This window comes from Lissotriton vulgaris, chromosome 9 (assembly GCF_964263255.1).
Source record: "Lissotriton vulgaris chromosome 9, aLisVul1.2, whole genome shotgun sequence".
Lineage (NCBI taxonomy): Eukaryota > Metazoa > Chordata > Amphibia > Caudata > Salamandridae > Lissotriton > Lissotriton vulgaris.
The window spans coordinates 912,238,124-912,258,008 of NC_141697.1; the positions used below are offsets into that span (position 1 = coordinate 912,238,124).

Consider the following 19,885-nt stretch of genomic DNA (forward strand, 5'->3'; position numbering starts at 1 on the left):
CGCCAGCCTCCTGGCCTCTAAAGCAGAACTCTTTGCGGGGAGCTGGATCGTCTGTCTCCTTGTGCCAGCTTTCCTAGTCTTTGTCTCTGGTGCTATTCTCTTCCTTTATGGGGACAGAACTCCAGATCTTTCCTCAACGGGTCATTAGCAGGTGTAAGGGAACCAGCCTCCCTGAACCTGGAAAGACTTCCTGGTCCTGGGGACAGCTGTAGGTAGAGTCCTTAGTCACATTGGGCATCAGGGAGTGTTTCCTTCCTGCTGTGCATGGTTTCTGCTGCCATTCAATTGCAGTGTCTACATGTGGGTGGAACGTTTTAAATGTGAGGCACCCCCGACCACTCCTAAGGTTCGACATTACCCTTCCACGCCCAACCCAAGCCGGAGAAATATGACAATTCTTGATGACCCATAAGGTGTACATGTAGGTGCTTGGGGCTTGGATATTCAAACTTGATGCACACGTTTAATCCCAGTTTGATACCTTACTGGGCTTTGTAGGCCTAAAGAAAGCAAAAACTGCACTTTAGGACAGATTTCCCCCATTTGTATAATATAGTGACACTGCAGATAAACCGGTCATCCTACTGACCTTACCTATGAGTACCCACTAATATTATAAGGCCTACCCCATGTCAACATCTAATCTTTCAGAGTCCTCTCTTCCACCAAGATACCTTCAAGGAATTACCGGGCTGTGTACGTCAGTAGACTCACAAGTGCAGTCTCTACATTTGTGCCTACATGTGTGCACATGTTCATGTGTAACTAGACCAGTGTCTCTTATCCTAGCTGTGGTACATCAGCATTATCTGAAAAGGTGGACACTGACAGTAAACAAGTACAGTCCATTAATCATGTGATTAATGTGGGTGAGACACAAATAATGAGACTCATCCACAGTAAAAAAAAGTTCACAATGGGGTGACCAAAAAGCAAAACGACTGGGTGCACTAAATGGGCATACCCATTTGCCACACATATTCATTCTCACTGACTCTGGCTCAGCCATACCTACTGGCATCAATCTCACTCATTCTCACTCACTACCTTTCACTAACTCTCATTCCCTTTCATCGACACACACACATGCACACACATACAGACACCCAAACTCACATATATGGACTTCGTCTTTCTCACACAAACACACTGTCACCCACAAGCATCTGCCCAAACAATTTTTCTTTTCTTGCCTGAGTTGCCAGGAAAGGTCTCATTCCAGCTCCTGGTGCTCCATTTGTTTTTGCATTATTAGTAAATAAAACACTATTATTTACTATTAGTATAATAAATAAATGGGCAGAAAACAAGGGGAGTGCAGTCCCAACAACGATAAGAGTTGCCCCTGTGTTTTTGGTAATGATTTTGCCATCTCTGAAGTCAGGGGTCGCAAAGACAGTGCTAGAGATTGCAAGGGGCATGCCTGGAGTCGCAGCTGCGACCCCTGTATGTTGTCCATGCTTTCTGCTAGAACAAATGACTTCCACTTACCATTCACTCATTTGGTCTGCATTTCACCAATATGCAACAATGGAAAGAAAAGCAGGACACAAATTAAAAAATAAAATCCTTTATTACAAAAAGCACTACAGGACTCTCCGCAAAAAAACAAAGAAAATAAAGAAAAATAAAATAAATACAAATTCAAAGCTCAAGCTATATTTTTATTCTGAGCCTCACCACCTCAGACTATGTAGTTTAGGTCATTACATTACAGCATGCAGTCTGAGCCTGGAAACTAAATGGTCTCTCTGTTGGTCTTCCAGCCAAGCTTCAGCAGGAGATTGATGATGTGGTTGGACTCACGCGCCACCCCAGCATTGATGATCGAGTGAAGATGGCGTACACAAATGCTGTGATTTTCGAGATACAACGTTTCCTTGACATAGCGCCAATTGCTCTTCCACACTCCACGACCCGCAACACTGAATTCCATGGCTATCACATTCCGAAGGTATGGAATGCACAGATGCCACTGGTAGCAACAGATTAATTTATTTTATGCTTTATCAGATTGTTAGACCTGACATCTTAGGTTGGTCTTCCGCCAAAGTTTTTGCCAGCTTACCTCCTCTTTTTGCTGATTCTTTTTTTGTTGGTCTTATGGCTCTGAGCACTTTACCAATGCTAACCAGTGCTAAAGTGCATGTACTTCTCACCTTAACATATTTACATTCGGTATATTCACAATTGGGATGTTTATTTTATTTATAAATCCCTAGTACAGTGCATTAACTTTGTCCAGGGTCTGTCAATTAAATGCTACTAGTGAGACTTTCTTCGTTGATATCATGACAGTTTTTTTCTTGATATATGTAACGTTCCTCTTGTAGATTTGTTTTCACAATACGAGTAATTTGTATGTCTAACTGTTGAAATGAAATCATTTTGTTTCCGTTGTTCTGAACATTTAAAAAACAAATGACTTCGTTTTGAAATAATGAAAAAATTTGTAAATAAATACTCCAGACCAAAGGAACTGGTTCATGGCCTGTTGTTCGAATTACTGTCAGTGATAAATGTGAAGACTAGACAATTTGTTGTTCGACATATCGGCCCCTTTCTATTTGTCATCTCCATGGCCAACCCCATCAGATATAAAACGAGTGGGCCTGCAGCACGATTGTGCCACCCACACAAGTAGCCCTTTAGACATGTCTCTGGCCTGCAACTGCAGGGCCTGTGAGTGCAGATTTGCTGCCATTTTGATTGCCATGCAAAACCCTTTGCCGAACCTTAAACTCCCCTTTTATTACACACTAGCAGCCCGTCCCGACATTGTCAGAGTATGAATTGCTGCAGGCCAGGAGTATATTGTTTTGTAGGATTTCGTTTTGATAGCATTTCTTATCTGTGACAGGCCTGTGAAACGCTCCGATTCACAGTGCACTGCTGATGCACTTAAGAGTGAACGTTCACTAGTGTGTGAACTCGAGTTTCCTACTTTATTTTTCCTTGCAATATTATATAGCGCGAACTCGACAACATGGCATGAGCACAATTTACATTACAGAAGAACACATTCATTTGTGGTAGGCACGGGGAGACAAAGCGATTTGCCTGGAATCACAGGATGTTGAGCTGATGCCGAGATTCGAAAGTAGCTCCCCAGCTCTAAAGTTCGCAATTCTAGAACTTGTGGCGGGAGGTGGATCTAAAAGTGTATGTCGGTGCTGGCCATCAATGAGAGAGACCTGTGCATTTTTCAAATCGGTGGTGAAAAAATATGAGTATGTTGCTGGAGATGTGGGCTGCCATGCCACCAATGTACTTACCGGGGAGGGTAAACACCCATTAATCCGCAACTTTCTTTCCGCATACTATCAATCCGCATACTTTCATTACGAAAGTACCATGATTCCGCAATGCCATTATAACTCATGGCTTTACATTTTATATGCTTTTACCACGCATACATTTACAACGAAATTCGTTGTAAATGCATGAATGGTAAAAGCATGTTTTTTTTAAATGTTTGGATAAGGTAAGTATGGGTATAGGGGTATATGTTTTGGGGTACTGAGGTATATGTTTTGGGGTGTTTGGGTATTTTAAGGGTTCAGATATAGTTCTGGGTTATTGGGTACAGGGGTAGTTTTAGGGTTTAGGGATAGGTATGGGTTTTTGGGTACATGGGTATTTTTAGGGTTCAGGGCTAGGTTTGGGTTTTGGGGTATAGGGGTATTTTTAGGGTTCAGGGGTAGGTTTGGGGGTACAGGGGTATTTTAAGGATTCAGGGCTAGGTTTGGGTTTTGGGGTACAGGGGTATTTTTAGGGTTTAGGGCTAGGTTTGGGTTGTGGGGTACTGGGGTAATTTAGAGTTCAGGGGTACTTTTGGGTTTTAGGGTACAGGGTTATTTTTATGGTTTTGGGCTAGGTTTGGGTTTTGAGGTAAAGGGGTATTTTTAGGGTTCAGGGGTAGGTTTGGGTTTTGGGGTACAGGGGTATTAAGGGTTCAGGGCTAGGTTTGGGTTTTGGAGTGCAGGGGTATTTTAGGGTTCAGGGGTAGGTTTTGGGTTTTGGGGTACAGGGGTATTTTTAGGGTTCAGGGCTAGGTTTGCGTTTTGGGGTACAGGGGTATTTTTAGGGTTCAGGGGTAGGTTTGGTTTTTGAGGTACAGGGGTATTTATAGGGTTCAGGGCTAGGTTTGGGTTTTGGGGTACAGGGGTATTTTTAGGGTTTAGGGATAGGTTAGGGTTTTGGGGTACATGGTATATTATAGGGTTAAGATGGGTTAGTGTTTAAGGGTGTTGGGGTATTTTAAGGAGTAAGGGTGGGTTATGAATATGGGGTGCAGGGGTATTTAAAGGGAGCAGGGTGGACACCCGGTTCTGGAATGTACAGAACCTGGGAAGAAAAAACAATGAAATATTGGGCACAACGCTCTCTTTTTTTCTCCGTAATCCCGCGCCACGCCCACGCCCCCAGCACACGCCCACAGCACATGATATGAGACATGGCATGAAGGGCGGAACGTACCACACGCCCCCAGCATTTGTCACGCCCGCAGCACACGCCCACAGCACAAAGCAGACACGCCCACAAGGGACTACTTTGCTGGCACAGTTCTTTTACCTTTTAAATGTATATGGTGGGCGTCTACATCGCCTATGTCCTTCTGCTGCAACTGCCCTTTCCAACGCTGTATTGGGCGTTGTGATTTATGCTGTGGTTCCTGAGATTACCCGCCTCAAAGGTTTGGGCTCTCTTTTTATTATATTAGTTTGGATATATCACCCCTAAGGAATACCCTAGTTAGCCCATAGAGCAGGGTGCTATGTAAGTAAAATGTAGGACATGTACTTTTAAGTTTTGCATGTCCTTGTAGTGAAAAACACCTACATTCATTTTTCACTACTGTGGGGTCTACGTCTCTCATAGGTTAACATTGGTAATTCTTTATTACACTTTTAAGCTGTAATTACTGATTAGAAAGGAGTGGCTCTGTCATGTTTTATGTTCTATATGTTTGGGATGGTAAAGATAAATCCTCTTTACTGTTAAAGTTGGATTTAACATTACTATTTTAGAAATGCCACTCTTACAAATTGAACATTTCTGTGCTCTTAAAGCTCTGTGTGCCTGCAGCCTCTCTCCAATACACATCTGGGGTGGGTGACAGCTTCACTTTGTGCATTCCCTTTAGACAGACACACACAAAATAGGGTTAGGTCAATCAATCAATATGGGGAATTGTAAGCTCGCTACTCACCCGTGAGGGTCTCAAGGAACTTTGGGGGGTGGGGGGGGTGGGGGGGGGGATGGCAGCTCTGTTCAGTTGAGGAGCCAGGTCTCGAGTGTCTTCCTGAAGATGTTCAGGGTGGGGGCGCATATGATGTAGATCGCGAGCTTATTCCAGGTTTTGGCCGTGATGTAGGAGAACGCTCTCCTGTCCTGGGTTTTGGCGAGGTCGGCGGATCTGAGGTTTCTCTTGGGTACGTGAAAGGAGTTCTTCTCGTTGAGGTATTTGGGTCCAGTGTTGTGGCGGCATTTGTAGGTGTGGGTGAGAATCTTGAAGGTGACTCTTTTCTCTATAGGGAGCCAGTGGAGGCTGCGCAGATGTTGAGTGATGTGTTTGTGTCGAGGGATGCCGCGGACGAGTTTGGCAGCAGTGTTCTGTATGGTTTTGTAGTTTGTGGAGCAGAGACTTGTTGATCCTGGTGTAGAGGGCCTTTCCATAGTCCAGTCTGCTGGTTACGAGTGCGTGTGTGAAGGTCTTCCTTGGTTCTGTGGGGATTCATTTGAAGGTCTTTTGGAGGATGCGATGGGTGTGGAAGCAGCTGGAGGCGACGGCGTTGACCTGTCGGGCCATGGAGAGGGAGGAGTCAAGTATGATGCCAAGATTTTGGGCGTGGTCTGTGGGGGTTGGATGGCTGCTGAGGGAGATGGGCCACCAGATGTTGTTCCATGGGGTGGGAGGGGTCCGAGGACGAGGACCTCTGTCTTCTCTGAGTTGAGCTTCAGGCAGTTGCTACTCCTCCAGGATGAGACGTCCTTCATTCCTTCCTGGAAGTTGAGGCTGGTGGTGACGGGGTCCTTGGTGAGAATGAGCTGGGTGTCGTCAGCGTAGGATACTATGCTGAGTCCATGCTGTCTGACGATGGCAGCGAGTGGGGTCATGTAGATGTTGAAGAGTGGGGGGCTCAGCGATGATCCTGGGGGCACTCCGCAGTTAATATTCGTGGCTTCAGAGAGGAAGGGTGGCAGTCTGATTCTTTGTGTTCTGCTGGTGAGGATGGAGCGGATCCATTCAAGGGTGGTTCCCTGTATGCCGGCGTTGCAGAGTCTGATGATAAGTGTACGGTGGGAGACGGTGTCAAATGTTGCAAAGAGGTCGAGTAGGATCAGGGCTGCGGTGTGTCGCTGGTTGAGGATGGAGCAGATGTTTTCTCTGGCTGCGAGTAAGGTGATGTCAGTGCTGTGATTGCTTCAGAATCTGGATTGGGAGGGATCGAGGATGGAGTTTCTTTGATGAATGTAGTTAGCATTGCTGATATTCTTGGTGACTTTTGCCGTGTAGGGGAGGGGGGAAATGGGTTGGTAGTTCTTCAGGTCCGTGGGGTCTGCTGACGGCTTCTTGAGCAGGGGTCTGACTTCTGCATGTTTTCAGTCATCGGGAATGGTGCCTTTCTTGAAGGGGGTGTTGATGGTGCGTCGAAGTTCGGACGCGATGGCGGTGGTGGCTCTGTGGAAGATGTGCGGTGGGCAGGGGTCCGTGGGGGATCCTGAGTCGATGCCTTTCATGGTCGAGGGGGTGTCCTCAGTGGTGACTGGGGTCCAGAAGGAGACTGTAGGCCGGCTGGTGTTGCTGGAGCGGGAGGTGGTATCGGCGTCAGGTGCCTGGTTGTTGAAGTGGTCGAGAGGCCCTTGATTTTCAGATGAAAGTAGGATCCGAGTTTTTCGCAGAGGTTCTGGGAAGGGGTAATGTCTGTGGTTTCCCTGGGGGGCTTGGTGTACTCCTGGATGACGCTGAAGAGTTCCTTGGAGTTGCTGGAGTTTGCAATGATCTTGTTTCGGATAAAGTTCATTCTGGTGTTTCTGATGTGATGGTGGTATGTAGTAATGGGGTACTTGGTGGTGGTGCGATCTTCTAGTGTTTTGCTACTTCTCCAATTCCTCTGGAGACACCTGCAGGTGAGTCTGGATTCCTGGAGGCCAGTGGTGAACCAGGTGGCTTTCCTGGGGCGCTTTGTGTCCGAGCTGCGTAGGGGTGCAAGTTTGTCTGCTCAGTTGAAGATCCATCTGTGGTGTTTTTTGGCTACTAGATTGGCGTCTGTCGAGGTGGGGGGATGTCTCGGTTGAGTGTGTGGTTGAGCTGTTCCTCTCTGATTTTGCTCCAGTTCCTTTGTGGAGTGAGTGTTGCTATTTTGGGGGGGTGTGTACGCAGCAGTGGTCCGTCCAGGGGGATTGTGTGTTGTGGCTGAAAAGGATGTTGTTACCTCCTACGAAGATGGGGTTGAGGGTGTGTTCTGCCTTGTGTATGGGCATTGTGATGAGTTGTTTCAGGCTGATGTTGGCTAGGTTGTCCAGGAGGGTGTTGAAGTTGGGGTCACAGGGGTTGTCGAGGTGGAAGTTCCGGTCTTCGATGAGCATGTAGTCCATGGAGGCGTTGGCGTTGAGTGTGATAAGGTCGGCAATGTTTGTGGCGAGGGTCCCGAGAATGGTGGTTCTAGGACTGTCTTGTATCTGGAAGTGAAGGTGTTCAGTGGTGGGGAGGAAGTCGTTTGTGGTGGAGGTGAAGAGTCTGAGGGAGCATTTGTGTGTGATGGTGAGTCCTCCTCCTGGGCGGTTGGGGCGGTCTTTCCTTTGGATCTTGTATCCATCAAGAATGGCTGTGGCAATGTCAGGGGCAGAGGAGGCGTTGGTCCAGGTTTTACTGAAAAAGGCAACATCGGGTGAGAGGGTGTCGAGGAGGTCCCAGATCTCAGCAGCGTGTCTGTGCAGGGAGCGCACGTTGAGGAGGATGCACTTCAGGGTTTTAGAGGTGTTGGCGTTCGGGGCGGGGGTGGTGGTCATGGGGGTGCTGGTGGTGTGGAATGTCTGGCGGCAGTGGCGGAGGAGAACTATCCATGGGTGGTGCTCGGCGCGGACAGCTGGCCGTTGTTGTTCCTCCCTGGGTTGAGTGCGAGGAGGGTAGCTGCATTGTAGCGGTTGATGGTTAGAGATCCAGTGATCCTGACACTGGTCGCGGTCGGGTTGCGGACGGGCACAGACGGGTTTGCCTTTGGTGTGACAGCGGCGCGACCGCGATAGGGAAGGGGCAGAAAAGCGCAGCTAGGAGGCGGGGCGGGAACCGGCAGGGTGGAGGGGCCGCAGGGGAAGCAGCAGCCGGAAAGGCTGGCAAGCAGGCATGGAGAACACAATTCACAACCACAAGGGCACAACAGGGGCACAAGATGAAGTAAGAGGCACAAAATCAGGCACAAATATGGAAAAATAAAGGTGGTAAAGAAACCACAATCCAGGAGTACCAACAAGGAACAATACCATAAATGGGCATAATCATGGAGACTGACAGGGACAGACTCAAACCTGTGAACGGCTGTGAGGCGGGGTGAGCATCAGTGGCACAACAGCAGAGCTGAGGAGGAAGAGCAGGTCCCTGACCAGGAGATCAGAGGTCTTGCTCTAGGTGTGTCTGAGTGTCCATCTGCATCCTGATAGTGTATTCTGGAAGGGCAGGATGGGAGGCATGGGCTGACACTAGCACCTGAATAGGCATTGTCCTATCCCCACACAAAGGGTTTATTACCCCCTGTAGTTACCCTGGAGCCAGGGCTGGAAAAAAAAACGTCTGTGCACTTCAAAGACCCTTCTTTAAAGTCACCCCCACTTCAAAGGCACAACTGGGTATAAGTAGTGTTTCTCTGAGCCCACCAAATCAGACACTTCTGGACCTGTAAAGAGCCTCTGTCAGAAAAACTGAAGTGCTGCTACATGGACTGTCACTTTGCTGGACTGCTGGTCTGGAAGAACTGCTTTTTGCTGGGCTGCCTTGCTGTCTGCTGCCCTCTGACCCTCCTGAGGAAGAGCTTGACTCTGCTGTTAACCTAGAGGGACCTGCAAAGGCTTGTTGGCTTGCCTCCTCTTTTCTGAGACTCAAGGATGTCACCCTCTGCTCCTGTGCCTGGTCCATTGGAAGTGGACCCAGGTGCTTGCTCCAGTTGAAGCGAGGCATCTCCTGTTTGCGTGTAGCAGAACCGATGGATCAACACTTGCAGGAGCAGAATCAGCACATCGCACTCGGAACCAGTGCATCACCGTAAAGACCTGATGTATTGGAACTAACGCATTGCTGCCACTGCAGTGTGGGAAGATTGAGCAATCCACTGAAAGCATTGAGAAACTCTGTGCATCACCCATGGATCCACTGCCTCTCGGTTCGGCGCATCATCTTCCGAACGAATGTGTCTCTGCCACTGCATGAGGAAAATTGACAAATGTGGGGGACTGCAGGATCAGCATGAAGCATCGCTCAGCTGCACTCCCTATCTCGCTGTTGTAACTTAGATAAAGGTACTGCCTTTAGCAGCCTTGCATGGCCCCTGTATCTGGCCCGTGCTCCATTTCGGTCAGCCAGGAACTCTTGACTTTGCCCTGGTCCAGCGCGACCAGATAACCCCCATTGGCACTTATTGCTTCTAAGCGCTACAAATATTTTTATTCTTTAAACATTTCTATCCCAACTTCTATTCATTTGATTTTTCTCATTTTCATCTTATTTTAGTTATAAAAAGCATATCTATTTTTCTAACTTAGTCTGGAGCCATTTTGTGGTGTTTTCATTGCTTTACTGTGTGTAGTGTTGCACAAATACTTTACAAATTGCTTCCTAAGTTAAGCCTGCCTGCTCAGCGCCAAGCTGCCAGAGGGTGAGCACAGGATAATTTATGGTGTGTGATTGACTTAACCTGACTAGGATCGTGATCCCTACTTGGACAGGGTGCATACTGCTGCCAACTAGAGAACCAATTTCTAACATATATTATGTCCTGGTATGGAGTTCCTTGTTGAGCACGGTTGATGTGCTCTGGTGTCATCGTGTTTGGTCAGTGAAGACTGGTGTGTTCAACATAGTATTTAGCGAAGTTTATATTGATACATTGGGAAGAATATAATTCGTCCCACTCAACATGAGATCTTTGTAGCAGGTGTTCTTTTTGAGTGGATGCATGTGCAATAGGTGAATGTCTAAATACTTGTGCACAGGACAGTTCCTCTCAGATATTGGCATCAAAACTAGGCCTGGGCCGAAAACTACGTTACGCTTGCGTAGTTTGCGCAACTGCACACTACGCCAATTGCATGTAGCACAGTGCAAAAACACGGAGCGTAGTTGGCATTTTTTGCTCGCTTGTGGTCCTCAACGTCAAGTTGGCGACGGCGAGCGAGCAAAATTACATCCCTGCGAGACTTTTTCCTCATTCGCAGTCAGCAACATCACGTTGCCGATCGTGTGCGTGGAAAATAAACCTCCCGGCGAGATTCCTAATACGGGGAGGTCAGGTTTCTTATTGCGAGTGGTCACGTATGCTCGCGACCGCTCGCAATGAAAAATTACCAGACCTCGTTGAGAAAGCTGCAGCTCGAGTAAAAATCTACTCGAGCGGCAGAAAACGACCGCTTGCACTCTGTAAGATGCCATTTGCAATGATTGCACAGTGGGGACAAGAATCCAGCACTGTGCAATCATTGTGAACTGCATTTCCCTACCGCACTACGCAGTTCACGTAGTGCTACGTGTAGCTCGCGTAGTGCGAAGTGCACTTCGCTTAGCTGCGCATAGCGCTACTACGCAAACTACGCCCAGGGTTAACAAAACCTACCCAAAAATATTCTCTGACTCACCGATTTCAGCACTTTTTCTAACATACTAAAGTCCCCTGACCAACTTGAAGTCTATTGGAATGGAACTAGATTACTAAATCATTTATGCATACCATAGGTTGCTTGACATGCCTGTGGACCTGCAGATAGATAAGTGTCAACTATTTTTAATGTCAGTTGCAGCTGGGTACAGTGTTAATCAGCCATAGGCGTATTTGGGGCGCGTACTGGATGCGTAATAGGAGTTGTATGTAATGTATAGTGTTTTACTTTACTGTTTGGTAAGCTGGTAAGTAGTGCTGATGTTAGCACAGCCATAGCTAACTATATGGCATATATGTGCTAAGTTGGATCCCCAGAAAATGTGTTGTCTAACATGTCCTCTTGAATGTCCTATGTGGGTCATCCCTTAGAGACGAGGGCATGTGTGCATCCTAGAGGCGAGTAACAATTGAGTGAGTAAGTGAATGAGCTAGCGATGGAATACTCTGCCCATCTGCAAATAATATTGTACAATACAGATTGTGGCTGACTTGTGTATCATGAATTGTTATTCTAGGGCACAAAAGTCATCCCAATTCTCACCTCGGTTCTGCATGACCCTAAGCAGTGGGAGACCTCGGATGAGTTTAACCCGGCACACTTCCTGGATGAAAAGGGGGCGTTAAAGAATTCAGCTGCTTTCATGCCTTTCTCTGCAGGTAACACATTAATTTTCAAAGTCAGTTGCTGCTGTGGAATACTGACTATTAGAGGTACACATAAAAGCACAAACTACTGAGAGATGCTTAGTAATAATATACAATGGGCCAGATTCACAGAACTAACTTAAGACAAAATCCTAAACTTACAACCATTTTGGTATTCACAGAAGGAACTGGGGGGCATATGTATCATCCGTTTTTTAGTCGCAAACGCTGCAATTCGCAAAAAAGCAGCATTTGTGACAAAAAATTCGGAAAATGCGATGTATAATTAAAATCGCATTGCAAAATTAAGAAATTGCAAAATTTGCGATTCCTTAATTTTGCATCAGCATTTAAGGAATCGCAAATTGCGATTACTTAAATGCTATGTATGAAGCACCCAAGTTGTGCAATTTCTCATTAAGAAATCAAAAATTACAACCAACTTGAAGTTGGTGGCAATTTGCGATTTCTTTCACAAATGCATTTTTTGCCATTTGTGAAGGTGCCATGTTGCGCACATACATGTCCTTAGGGCATGTATGTGCGCCATATGCGCACACATGTAAATTTCAGGGGTGCATCAGGGTGTTCCTATGACACCCTTGCACCCTTGAAATTAACTTCCCATTCATTCCTATTGGCCTCCGGGCCCATAGAAATGAATGGGAAAGTATTCCTTAATTGTGATTTCGCAATTTGCTAATCGCAATTAAGGAATATTAAGAAATTGCTAAAAAATTGCGATTTTTTACATACATCCCTTTTTGCAATTCTCAAATTGCGATTTCTAAAAAATCGCTATTTGAAAATCGCAAATGAGGGTGTTGATACATATGGCCCTTACTCATTTTGGTATTCACAGAAGACACTTACTCATTTCAGTATTCACAGAAGTTAGGAGTCCTAACTTTAGGACTCCTAAATGCCTTCATTGAATACCGAAAGTCTTAAAGTTAGGATTTTTCTCAGTTTAGGAGTAGTAAAGTTAGGACTCCTAACTTTACTACTCCTAAACTGAGAAAAATCCTAACTTTAAGACTTTCGGTATTCACAGACGGCATTTAGGAGTCCTAAAGTTAGGACTCCTAACTTCTGTGAATACCAATATGAGTAAGTGCCATCTGTGAATACCAAAATGAGTAAGTGCCTTCTGTGAATACGAAAATGGTAGTAAGTTTAGGATTTTGTCTTAATTTAGTTCTGTGAATCGGTCCCAATGTCTGTTAGTTGGTAGTCAGAGCTTTGCTATTGTAATCTTGGCATCTTCTTACATCACAGGAGCTTCCAGAACGCTAATGACTTTGCTAGGATCTCTGTTATATGTTAACGTATCTCTGAATTCACTCATCTCACAGCTAGGAGGCTCAGAAAGTTGTGCTACCTGATAGGATGTCTGAATGAAAACGTAGTGCACATCTATATTATTCTTTTTGCTTATAGACAGAGGAAAATCTCATAGCTACTGATGCTGTATCAGTTCTGTACTTGCACTGGTGCTACCTGACCTTGCCTGCCTATTTTCCACTTGGGGTTCCAAAACTGATCCCTTTACAATTTGCAAGACAAAGTTTAAAAAAAAACAGTCGGAACAATACCACGAATTCCGTTGACTAATAACGCAAGCTAGCCCAATACTATCTTGGAAGGTTTCGTGAATTATCTCTGCCTTGAGGCAATCTTTAAACAAGGCATCTCCAATGAGTAGCTTGTGAGGTATTCATAGCTGTCCAGCTACCTGTGAGTAGCTCTCCTGTGTGCATCAGAACCTACTAAATTAGAAACTTTTGGTTGGTTGAATAAATATATGTATATCGAGATTGAAAATCATGTATTCAAGAATATAGTGGGTGTATTTTCAGAACTCAACACCTGTTGTTTGGAGAAAAATGGTGGAATTTCGAGAATACCTTTACAGCTGATATTTGCGTAATAATTAGGGAGGTGTTGGAAACACTTATTACTCACTTTAGGACTGGTTCCAGTAGCATTGCATCTGTGGCTGTTATGTATTGTTGTTCATATAGTCATTCCAAATGATCACTGCTCAGGTGGCCACTAATGTAATCTTGTCTAATGTCACTTTTACACCACTAGCAATATTACTAGCTCGGGATGATATTCATTGACCAAAAGTAGCTCCTATTACATAAAAGGTTGGAGACCCCTGTTTTAAACTAATGGGGCCAAATAGTACATTTAACTGTTCAATGTGTAAAGAATATGGCCTTTAAGTTTCAGTATTTTTCTGGGTAAATATTCATTAACCCCTTCGATGCTCATGATGAGCTCAGCTTATCATGAGGCACAGTGGAGCTGTGCTCATGACGAGCTGAGCTCGTCATGACCACACCCATTTACATTAGGGCCCAGCATAGGAGAAGGATATCATCCGCAGGGATGAGGTTAAGTAATCTCCATCACCAAGAGTTGCCTGCTGAGGCTGACCTTTCTTAGAGAGGTCAGGAGAATCACAGCTTCCAGGTACAGCTTGAAGCACTTTGGCCACTTTGTGCCTTTTACAGCACAATCTTGAAATTCCTAAGATAAAAAGGTTATTATAGCCGGTTCTGAGGGGTTACTCATGAGAAAATAAAATATTTTGTTTTTGTGCTAGACAAGCCTAATTTTTCTCAGAGGTTTTTGGTGGCCCAATCCCCTCCCCTAGAAACAGATCTCCACACACGGTATAAAAATGAAATAAGTTTCAGTCTAGTTTCCCTGAAGTTGTCTAAAAGCCATAGATTTTCCTTTCAGTTCAAATCATTTAGTATCCATTTTGACATAAGTTCCTACGGTTTTTAAGATTGAACTTGCCCTATTTTTCATTTTCCTTCATTTTTGTTTCCACCTCCTTTAATTTTTTGCCTCTTTTCCTATTCAGGTAGGTCTGCTGTCATATTATCACTGATTGTCTTCTACTCATGGCAGGGTGAAGATAAAAAGCTAGCCTGAATTAGTAGGTTGCTCTTTGACCAGAGCTACCGCTCAAGTAAAATGATCGATCAGACAGGACTAGGACACACGCCAAAAGACGGCTCGAAAGGAGCCCAGATGTTTAAACAGGGAATGAACCGAAAAGAAGAATTTTGAGAAGGAGGATCAAACCAATTGCCCTGATGAGTAACTATAAGGGATGAAACACATTTGGCGGGGTCTGTTTTAAGTGTTATGGAATTGGATACTAAATAAAAAGAACTTTATGGAAAAAGACACCAACATCTGGAAATTAATTGAAAAAGAAAATATGGAAATTAATTGAAAACAAGAGTGATTACAGATACATGCAATTCAAATTGGAAAGTTTAATGTGAACACGGAAATTAGGTTGCCCTCCTAATATTGTGTAAACAGTAACATAGCATTGTTCATTAAAGTGAAATATACAAAATAGGCAGACAGTTGGTGCTGAAAGCAGGGAAGAAGAGAAAAAGTAATATAAGGGGAAGTTTTTCCCAGCAGGAAGTAAGTTTATACTCAGAGTTCAGTAGTGGGAAGGTTTATATTGGGTGAGTTGTTGCTTGTAAAAGTATCTTTAGCCCATTCCAGTAGTAGAAAGACTTGTGTTCTAATCTATACTAATATAATAAAGAGAGAGCCCAAACCTTTGAGGCGGGTAATCTCAGGAACCACTGCACCAATCACAACACCCAATACTGCGTTGGAAAGGGCAGTTGCAGCAGAAGGACATAGGCTATGCAGACGCCCACCATATACATTTAAAAGGTAAAAGAACCGTGCCAGCAAAGTAGTCCCTGTGGGCGTGTCTGCGTTGTGCCGTGGGGGTGTGCTAGGGGCGTGATAAATGCTGGGGGCGTGTGGTACGTTCCGCCCTTCATGCCATGTCTCATATCGTGTGCTGTGGGCGTGTGCTGGGGGCGGAGGCGTGTGCAGGGCGTGGGATTACGGAAAAAAAGCGAGCGTTGTGCCCAATAATTCATTGTTTTTTCTTCCCAGGTTCTGTACATTCCAGCTCCAGGTGTCCACCCTGCTCCCTTTAAATACCCCTGCACCCCATAATCATAACCCACCCTTACTCCTTAAAATACCCCAACACCCTTAAACACTAACCCATCTTAACCTTATAAATATACCCTGTACCCCAAAACCCAAAACTATCCCAAAACCCTAAAAATACCCCTGTACCCCAAAACCCAAACCTAGCCCTGAGCCCTATAAATACCCCTGTACCTCAAAACCCACACCTACCCCTGAACCCTAAAAATACCCCTGTACCCCCAAACCCAAACCTAGCCCTGAACCCTAAAAATGCCCCTGTACTCCCAAACCTACCCCTGAACCCTAAAATACCCCTCTACCCCAAAACCCAAACCTAGCCCTGAACCATAAAATAACCCTGTACCCCAAAACCCAAACCTACCCCTGAACCCTAAAAATACCCCTATACCCCAAAACCCAAACCTAGCCCTGAACTTTAAAAATACCCCTGTACCCCAAAACCCATACCTATCCCTAAACCCTAAAACTACCCCTGTACCCCATAACCCAAAACTATATCTGAACCCTTACAATACCCAAACACTACAAAACATATACCTCAGTACCCGAAAACATATACCCCTATACCCATACTTACCTTCTCCAAACATTAAAAAAAAAACATGTGTTTACCATTCATGCATTTACAACAAATTTTGTTGTAAATGTATGTGTGGTAAAAGCATATAAAATGTAATGCCATGCGTTATAATGGCATTGCGGAGTCATGGTTCCTTCGTAATGAAAGTATGCGGAGTGATGGTATGCGGAAAGAAAGTTGCGGAATAATGGGTGTTTACCCTCCCCCGGTAAGTACATTGGTGGCAGGGTGGCCCACATCTCCAGCAACATACTCATAGTTTTTCACCACCCATTTGAAAAATGAACAGGTCTCTCTCATTGATGGCCAGCACCGACATACACTTTTAGACACACCTCCCGCCACAAGTTCTAGAATTGCGAACTTTAGAGCTGGGGAGCTACGTTCGAATCTCGGCATCAGCTCAACATCCTGTAATTCCAGGCAAATCTCTTTGTCTCCCCGTGACTACCACAAATGAATGTGTTCTTCTGTAATGTAAATTGTGCTCATGCCATGTTGTCGAGTTCGCGCTATATAATATTGCAAGGAAAAATAAAGTAGGGAAACTCGAGTTCACACACTACTGAACGCGCACTCTTAAGTGCATCAGCAGTGCACTGTGAATCGGAGCGTTTCACAGGCCTGTCACAGATAAGAAATGCTATCAAAACGTAATCCTACAAATCAATATACTACTGGCCGGCAGCAATTAATACCCGGACAACGTCGGGACGGGCTGCTAGTGAATTATATAGTCAGTAGTAAATAAACAATGTTGAGAGATTTCAACATTTTGGGCAAGTATGAACACAGGTTCCCCTCAATAAAAATAGTTAGACCTTATAGAGGTGTGTTATGGTCAATTGCTACCAAGAACTGTACCCTTTTCTGTGATGTTGGAGTTTTCACTGAATGAGATTTGCATCTTTTGTTCCTCTCTTATTTTGTATTTTATGTATTTGGTTTTAGTGACTTAAAAACAAGCTCACACATGATAGTTAAGTGGATACTACAGTGCAGTGTCACCAGCTACACACCACAATGGAGATAAAAGCATAGTCATTGCTATATATTGACTATTCCTCAAACACAAATACAGTTGTCATGCACTGCTCCTCCACAGAAAAGAGAGGTCGTTCCGGCCTTATTTTTGTGACCTGTACGGCTTTCCCTGCAAGATCCTCACTACTCTACATTCTAGTTTCCTCATATTTGGCTAAGTGGTTGAGGATGAATTGCATGTGCCTTTTGTTTCCAAGTTTGCATGTTTGTGAATCAGTGTCATGTTGGTTACCTGCCCAGTGCTGGCTTAAGTCCATTGTAGGCAGCTGTCTTGCAGCAAAATACTAAAAAGCTACAAGAGAGAGACATATTGCAATGAATGTTTCAAAAAGGATCTTGTTGATAGTGAATGGTCGATGGGATGAAATAGTAGTTCTGAAAACTCTTACCCTTGAAAATGTTATCCTACTTGCATTTTGTCATTTGTTGGTGTCAGTGCTTAATTTGTAAAATAATAAGTGCCCAGGTCCTGAGGAGGGGGCCACTGCACGTTGCACCACACATTGGTCCTACCAGTGCTGCCAATGACAATACCAAAACAACTACTAACCATCTCTCTCGCCACAGTTCAGTTTATTCCAGGTCCCCAGAGTTAAAGGAAGGGCTTGGGAGGCAGGTATTAGTAATTTTTTTTATGTACATTGCATTCCTAAACAACCATTGTTCTGCTCATCTCTAAATTAGATGAGCAGCTCCACCATGGGGTAGACTGTCATAAGTGCAGTCTTGACAATTAAGTGTGGGTGCTGAGTACCGCAAACCAATTAAGCGCAGGTGCCCATCACTGAAAAACACTGGCTCAAGTTAAGCACTGGTTTGTCTATGTTTACCTGTTTTTAGACCTTTTGGGAGATATACTGCTCAGAAATGTTTACCTAGCTCAGTGTCTTTATCCCTCTCACTAGGGAAGCGGCTGTGTCCAGGGGAGGGCCTGGCCCGCATGGAGATCTTCCTCTTCCTCACCTTCCTCCTGCAGAAGTTCACCTTCCAGTCTGTTGCTGACCCCGCCAGCCTCGATCTCGCTGTCCTGAGGAGAGCATTTCGTAGCACGGGCCTTTCCTTCCAAGTGCGCGCTGTCCCCCGGCACATCACACAGGCCTGAAAATGGAACAGAGAGAACTGCTAAAGAAATCATGAAGATTACACATATAAAGATTAGCATAAATCAAAACGGGCATTGTATGAGTTGCATTGGTGCTTAACTAACATGAGTTACTGTAAGTTTTAAGCTATTTATTATGTTCTCTCTCCTTATATGTTATTCATATTTGGATTTGTGCTTCTGTTGGAAGGAAAGGGGATATGTAGTATCCTGCATTTGTGATGTAATGTATTTACACCTCCTGCTCAGCCAGTGCTTGCTCTCTGTGCTCAATAGAATGTTAAAGTCATGATGTGCCTCTGAATGTTGGGACACAGAGAGTTGGAAGTGACAGTTGGGCATGGGCTGAGCAGTATATAGGCTTCTCCTGGTGGGGCTCTCCTTCAGAACTTCACTACAAATTATATATTTATAATAAATAAAACAGTTCAACTCAAGGAACCTTGTGTATTTTCTCAGGCAAGGGAGGTATGTGAATCCCTCACTATTTAACTCTACCTTAGATGTTCTAATTGATGCCTACTTCCTTTTCTCATAAAAAGGGACACATTTGTTTCACAGGTGTTGTAGGAGGATAACAACTGAGTCCACATTCACCCAGAAACAATTGATGCTGTACAATGCAGACATTCACCCCCAGTCACAAGGATCTGGGCACACCCTCCCTCCCTATTGTCACTTTTCTCACTTTCACTTCTATGCAGTACACACAGGAGAGGCAAGGTGAGGTTACAGTACAGTATTCTTATTCATTGTAATGAAGGCCCATCGGCCATGGAGGTCTGAGTACCGCTATACTTAGGGGGCTTCGCGGTTACCGGGTCTCAGGAAATGAAGCATGAAATATGCAGCTGTGGACTTTGAGTTTCACTCACATGGGGCTGCCATCCCTCTGGATCCTGGGCTCCAAACTGCTGCTCTTCCAGTTCCAAATTGACAAATCACCTGCCTGAGGGTTTAAAGCTGTCGTTTAAAGCTGCTTCGCAGCTAGACCGGTTCAAGTTTTCGTTCCCGTTTCTTTTTCTTTTTTGATCATGGCTGTATCTTCCTCCATTCCTTTTTGGTTTTCCAAACTATTTGTGTTTCCTGTTGTGTGTTTTGATGTCATTTCCTTTTCCTGGTATTTTACTATGTAAAGGCTTCAATCCTGTTGGAGGCTGTGACACCACAAAGCCGTATTTCCGCCCTTGTTTCCTTGCTTCCTCCACTTGCTGATCCAAACACCTCGCTCCTGAAGAATCCAGTTTCCTAGTCTTCTTCAATCCCTTGAAGTCTTCAATCCTGTGAAGTCAGTAACTTTACTACCCAATAGCCAGCCTTCTAGAGCCTTAGTGGCACAATCAACAAAGTCAGCCCAATCCCGAGACTGAGATTTCTGGGTGTCTCTGAACAGCAACCTGTACTGCTCAGTTGTTAAGTCAAACCCATCAACCAGTGTATTCTTCAGGACTTGGTAATTGTTAGCATCCTCAGCTCTAGTAGTGAGGAGCTTATCTCTACCTTTGCCTTCAAAGGAGAGCCACAAGATAGCTGCCCATTGACTCTGGGGGATGCACTGGACAGTGCAGACCCTCTCCAAAGCAGTCATCCATTTGTGGATGTCATCCCCTTGTTTAAAGGGGGGCA

At 44.9% G+C, this 19,885-nt stretch overlaps 1 protein-coding gene across 1 annotated transcript; it reads left to right on the forward strand.

Moving 5' to 3' along the window:
• The first annotated feature begins 1,532 nt into the window (after positions 1 to 1,532).
• Positions 1,533 to 18,694, forward strand: LOC147692500 (cytochrome P450 2C15-like). The gene is made up of 3 exons (XM_086938713.1): positions 1,533 to 1,954; positions 11,387 to 11,528; positions 18,063 to 18,694. The coding sequence occupies exons 1-3, from the start codon at positions 1,838 to 1,840 to the stop codon at positions 18,257 to 18,259; spliced, it is 456 nt and encodes a 151-aa protein (XP_086794839.1). The 5' UTR covers positions 1,533 to 1,837; the 3' UTR covers positions 18,260 to 18,694.
• The last annotated feature ends 1,191 nt before the right edge of the window (positions 18,695 to 19,885 follow it).

Bases quoted from the DNA above. Each gene is read 5' to 3' on its own strand.
- LOC147692500 (XM_086938713.1), top strand. From the start codon at position 1,838: ATGGCGTACACAAATGCTGTGATTTTCGAGATACAACGTTTCCTTGAC. The intron at 1,955-11,386 runs GTATGGAATGCA...TTGTTATTCTAG, and splicing joins ATGGCTATCACATTCCGAAG to GGCACAAAAGTCATCCCAAT. The intron at 11,529-18,062 runs GTAACACATTAA...CCCTCTCACTAG, and splicing joins TTTCATGCCTTTCTCTGCAG to GGAAGCGGCTGTGTCCAGGG.